This window comes from Trachymyrmex cornetzi, unplaced genomic scaffold, assembly GCF_001594075.2.
Source record: "Trachymyrmex cornetzi isolate Tcor2-1 unplaced genomic scaffold, Tcor1.1 scaffold15, whole genome shotgun sequence".
Lineage (NCBI taxonomy): Eukaryota > Metazoa > Arthropoda > Insecta > Hymenoptera > Formicidae > Trachymyrmex > Trachymyrmex cornetzi.
Window position 1 is genome coordinate 1,447,449 of NW_017296091.1, and position 5,305 is coordinate 1,452,753.

The window sequence follows — 5,305 nt, forward strand, 5'->3', positions numbered from 1 at the left end:
ACGGCACGAGTCAGAGACGAGTGTGTTTGTTGGAAACTTTTTATTTGTTTGTAATTTCGATTTTTTACTTTTTATTTTTTTTTTTCTAAATTGTATCTATTATCTCACAATAGGTAAAAAATTTCCCAGTTGTCTAATTGGAAGAAATACGGCGAAATAATAGAAAAGAAATCCGAATATTTTCTTCATGCTAGAATTTTTATTACAATTTGTTTGTTAGTATTAGCACGTTGTCGTTATTTTCAATATGCAGCGTGCTAAGAAATTCGTATATTCGAGAAACATGAGACTGTAAATCTGATATGCAAAAGTTTCCGTTTTGTGTTTAGTCCAAAGATTTCATCAACTAACAATCATGCGCAATGCAATAATTACGCATTTATAAAACGTTGACAGAAAAGTTCAATTTCATACATATATATGTAATAAGATATGAATAAAATATTAAACAATGATTTGCAATTCGGTCGGTATCATGAATTTGTGTATATTTCGCGTCAATTGAACGTTCAGTTATTCAACCGAGACATTATGAACAGTTGTGTTATATAAATTCACGCGCAATTGTCATTGGTAATACAGTGCATGATCTAGAAATAATGCCCTGGATGATGCGGAAAATTGGGGTATCGCTCAATTATTATAGTCACTCAAATTATCGTGGCATTAAAAAAACATTTTGTTACGTTGTATCAATCTTTAGCATGCTATAAAAAATTGTACAATAGCTAAAGAGAAGATGAGAGGAGGAGAGAGGCCCGATGTTACACCCGTAACGGCTAATCTATGAAATGAATTCTATGGTATGCGCGCGTTATCGCGTAGATATATGATAGAATTATCATTGAAGCTGTAAATCTTGCCTCACGGCGTTCGTTAGAAAACGATACAATGTACTGATCTGTAACTACGAATGAGAAAAAAGTCAGCTATGATGTCCATAAAGTTCATGTCCATCTATCACACAACCAGCCGTACTTTAATTTTGTTGCGGTGGTTCCGGGTCATTCGGATTGCCGCCCATTTGCCGTCTCAGCGACTCGATCAACTCAGGGTTTGCGTTCTGCATTTGCTGCGCCAATTGTTGGCCTCTGAAATATTTATACGCATATATACGAAATTCACACAAGTCATATCACTCATTTGCTACAAGGACACAATTAAAAAAATAGAGTTTTCCAGAAAATAAGTTTGAATATTTTGAATCATTAAAATTTTGTAATATTAATTTTAAATTTGCAATTTTGATGTATGACTGATTTTAGAGAATAAAAATTTTTTTTTCTTTATGTTTTCGTTTTTTTTGCAAACAACTGGAAAATGACTTTTTTTGAGTTTTGTTGTATATCAGTATAACATTATCTATTGAACTAAATGGCAAAATTTATGATTCTGTTCTATCAAACTTACGCCTCTATGAGTAATTCCATGCGACCACCTTCTTCCACGTTACCAGACATAAGATTACACATCATGTTCTGCATAGCTGGGTCGGATAACATCTGACGCGCCATATTCATTAAAGAAGGATTGCTTAAAAGGGCACTCAAGTCCATGCCGGGTAAATTAGGCACAGACTGATTGACACCTAATTGGGCCAATTTTTCTTCCGCCAACTGCAAATTGTTTCGATAACTTTCGTTATCCGGTTCCATCGCTAAGGCTTTCTCATAACTCTCCTTAGCCTCTTTATGCCTCTCCAAACTTGAATATGCTAAACCTAACCGACCATATGCCTTGCTGTATGACGGATCAATAGAAAGCGCCGTGTTACAGTCTTTAATGGCTAAGGTGTGATTACCAAGTTTGCTATGAACGGCAGCTCTGTTACAATAATACACTGCATTGCGAGAATCTAATGTTATTGCCCTGTAAGCGAACAAGCTTAAGTTAAAAAAGGAACAATATTTATTCAAATTAATAAAGAAAAACTATGCATACTTTGTGTAGTTGGCAAGCGCTTCATGATGCTTTTCTTGTTTCATAAGTGTATTGCCTTCATTTTTCAATCTTTCTGCTTCAGCCTTTGCTTCCGGTGTAGCTTCTGGACCCAGAACCGGCGCGGCATTCTCCACTGCATTTTTATAAATTTGATACAGATTTACATTTGCGGGGGCATCAGAAGCTTGCACACTATAAGCACTCTCCAAACACTGGATTGCTACTTCCAAACTCTCTCGTGAATCAGCAGTTATATCGCCATCTTGCAATTGGTCTGTCAGAAACTTGACAATCGACGAGACTAGTCCCTTGACAGCCATCAGTACTCAGTGAAAATATGCTCCTGCAAAAAAAACGTCCAAGATATTCCATTATGCCATACGTAATATCAAATTATCCTGCAATTAGTAAATAAAAAAGCATTGAGAGATGCGTCAAAGTATATATTTCTTTTAACTGAGCACCAGTAATTAAAAAAAACTAAGGCTGATTTCAGATCAAACTCTAATCGACTTAACCAGTAATTAACTTATCAAATAACATTTGTATTATCGTATTAATAACAGAATTATTAATTTATTGTTGTTTAACATATGGAAAAGGATTACATTAAGGACAGCAAGTTACATAGTTGAAAAACTATTCTCCTGTTTTAAGGGAACTTTAATTCTACCGGCTAAGTTAATCACCACCAATTAAGTTTATCAGAATCCGGTCGAAGTTGCCGTGAACGTGGCAGACGATTAACTGTCGGATTGCGCTAATTCATCCTCGGTCAACATAACCAAAAAAAACAATGTAACGAAAAAGTATCGCCGAGCGCGCTCTCGAGGATCAAAGTGGGCACGGAAGGGCAAAGGGATTCTCTTCAAGGATTCGACTCTCGATATTTCGGATCACCGATGCCCGTAAATGTTTCTCACGCGTTTCACCTAAAACGGCATTAAACCGCCGCGCCTCGTGGATGTCGACGTTCGTGACAGCTGATATGAATGAATGTACGCAGCGACCACGATTGAGCACGTCGCGAGGAAACGTGAGATAATCACACCTTTGTCTCGATCAACGGCCGGAGCCCGGAGCAGGAACGGAGCACCGAACGGAACACAGACGGAGGGGAGCCTCCACTCGCGCGCACGTAGAGTGAGGTTCGAAGTTGTCTGTCGAAGTTGCCTACAGTTGCCTACTTCACTTCGGTGCGGTTTGCGCGCGCCTCGCGTACCAGTAACGAACTTCAGTTGCTTCCGCTGTGCGAAGTGGGGCGAACGAAGTTGATGTAGCGTGTTTGTATTTCGCTTCCGAAGAACAGGATTTGAAATGGAGAAATATTTGGATATGCAGCTGTGTATTCGGCGAATAGAAATTTAACGTTTAACTCGAAGCGGAATGTCTTGTGGACCGAAAGCTATACGAGTAGTAATAACGTTGCGAACGGAAAGTTTCGTGTGCCTTCCAACAAGCGACACAAATGACATGGTATGACACAATGGATCATTACAGCCTTGTTGTTTGCCAAAGATGACATGATCACTGTGTCGCACTATGTCGCTTAATTGTTGGAAGGCACACTTCTTCTTGAAATTTGCACTGATGTTGCATTGCGGTTCTTTGCCGAAGGTATGTGAAAAATTCAGTTAAAGCATGTGAAAAAATTATCAACGAGTTTTCCACAAATGTACGATGTATATTTTGTATCGCAATTCACACTGTTTTTTTGTGATTTTACGTATATATTACGGAAACGCGTGTAACAACCACAGTTTGAAATCCGCAGGTTGTCACCTTAAGTGCGCAAGCGCGCGCTACGATCTGGATTGCGGTTGTTTAAATAATTATATTCTACTGTAAGATAAATAAAATATTGATACAATTTCATACTGTATAAAATAAAATATTAAAAGTGTAATTATGTTAATAAATATATTATGTCAATAAAATTAGAAGAAAAGATATCGCGCCATTACTTTAAAAATTACAAATTTAGAAAACTAAGATTAAACGTTATTTTTGTCATTTTTGTTTTATGATTTTTAAAAGATATTTTTGGAGTTGTGACGATTTTTTTATTAAGTTAAGTTCAATTTTGATAACTGACTTTACTTATTCATGGTAATAATTTGAAAATTATTTTTTTAAGTTTTTTTGATTGTGCCATTTTTTAAATAAGGGAGTGATATATATATTAATCATTCTCAATGATTATATATTTTACAATAATTAGATTTTATCATGCAAATTTTATTCACAAATAACGTTTTCAACAATATTTGTTTTAACAATATATAATAACAATAAGAACAAAGTTCATTGATTAATTTTTGCGTATTGATTAATCGAGTGCAATAATTAATTAATTATAAATAGTACAAACTTACTAATAATACAAAAGAGAAAATATATACGTATTAATAATCATTATCGTCGTGTTATAATTTATATTCAGTCAATTAACCCATACAGAACGTTGAAAGAATGTTGAATGTTGAAGTGTGAATGTTTTTTGAACATTATGCATTTCGTGATGTTGATGCAACATTTACAAACTTATAAAGTTCAAAGTTTCTGATGTATTGATTCAACATTAACCCAGTAATCGGAAGTAAATTAAAATAAATTGAAATGTTTATGCATATATTAAATCCATTGAATTAATTAAATAAAAAAAACATTTTTTTATTTGATTGAATTTAACTGAATTTAATTGGATTGAAAAACTGCATTTCCTTTTCAGAATTTTGAATTCGAGCAATATTCATGAGGCATAGAAAAAGCTGATATTATTTTTAGATTGAAAAGCATAAAAATGTGCTTTATACAATTCCTATAAATGAATAAAAATGTATTCGGATGTAAAAATTTTATTTTAACGTTTGCGAGTGCACATATATATATATTTCTCAAAATCTGACTTCATTTCAATTCATTTTAATCAGTTCCATTTACTAGGAGTGTGGGTGATTTGTTATATCGATTTATAATAAATACTTATCAATATATGCATAGATATATACAAAATTCATTTTTATGCTAATCTTTAAATTCGTCGCGTTAATGTGGACCTTGTTTTACAATGCGGAAAATTATATTGTTGTCGTCTGTTCCAGCCAAAATATAATGATTGTTTATGTGATAGAATGGCATCATTGTTCGTAAGCCATTCACGGCGTGTTGCATTTTCATTTGGAATTTCTGAAAATAATTGTGATTATATGTTATTTAATCTTAGAATAATTTTTCGTGTCATTGTATAAGAAATTCTCTAATGAGAGAAGGAGAAAAAGAGAAAGAGAGAAAAAGATGAGCTGGGAAAAGTGAAGTAGAGAGAGAGAGGGAGAGAGGGGGGGAGAGAGGGGGGGGGGGGGGG

The 5,305-nt window shown here is 34.5% G+C and overlaps 2 protein-coding genes across 4 annotated transcripts in view; both read right to left on the reverse strand.

Annotated features, from left to right (window-relative positions):
- On the reverse strand, window positions 1-3,109 carry LOC108758082 (small glutamine-rich tetratricopeptide repeat-containing protein alpha). Of its 3 annotated transcripts, none has more exons than XM_018502863.1 (4): window positions 2,993-3,109; window positions 1,942-2,284; window positions 1,411-1,869; window positions 1-1,091 (listed from the first exon to the last, which is right to left on the reverse strand). In XM_018502863.1, the coding sequence occupies exons 2-4, from the start codon at window positions 2,259-2,261 to the stop codon at window positions 980-982; spliced, it is 891 nt and encodes a 296-aa protein (XP_018358365.1). In that variant the 5' UTR covers window positions 2,262-2,284; window positions 2,993-3,109; the 3' UTR covers window positions 1-979. The 3 variants fall into 3 exon arrangements, with proteins under 3 accessions (XP_018358365.1, XP_018358368.1, XP_018358367.1); XM_018502866.1 differs by lacking the exon at window positions 2,993-3,109 and adding an exon at window positions 2,874-2,961; XM_018502865.1 differs by lacking the exon at window positions 2,993-3,109 and adding an exon at window positions 2,634-2,730.
- Window positions 3,110-4,897: 1,788 nt separating this feature from the next.
- LOC108757999 (female sterile (1) M3) overlaps window positions 4,898-5,305 on the reverse strand; it is a 9,783-nt gene continuing 9,375 nt past the window's right edge. Inside the window, exon 18 of the mRNA XM_018502703.1 lies at window positions 4,898-5,130. Within this exon, the coding sequence (XP_018358205.1) occupies window positions 4,990-5,130 (141 nt within the window). The 3' untranslated portion in view covers window positions 4,898-4,989. The remainder of the gene's footprint in view (window positions 5,131-5,305) is intronic.

Excerpts from the sequence above, each read along its gene's own strand:
- LOC108758082 (XM_018502863.1), bottom strand. The coding sequence starts at position 2,261 with ATGGCTGTCAAGGGACTAGTCTCGTCGATTGTCAAGTTTCTGACAGAC. Across the intron at positions 1,870-1,941 it reads GCGCTTGCCAACTACACAAA|GGCAATAACATTAGATTCTC; the intron begins GTATGCATAGTT and ends GTTCGCTTACAG. Across the intron at positions 1,092-1,410 it reads ATGGAATTACTCATAGAGGC|AGGCCAACAATTGGCGCAGC; the intron begins GTAAGTTTGATA and ends TAAATATTTCAG.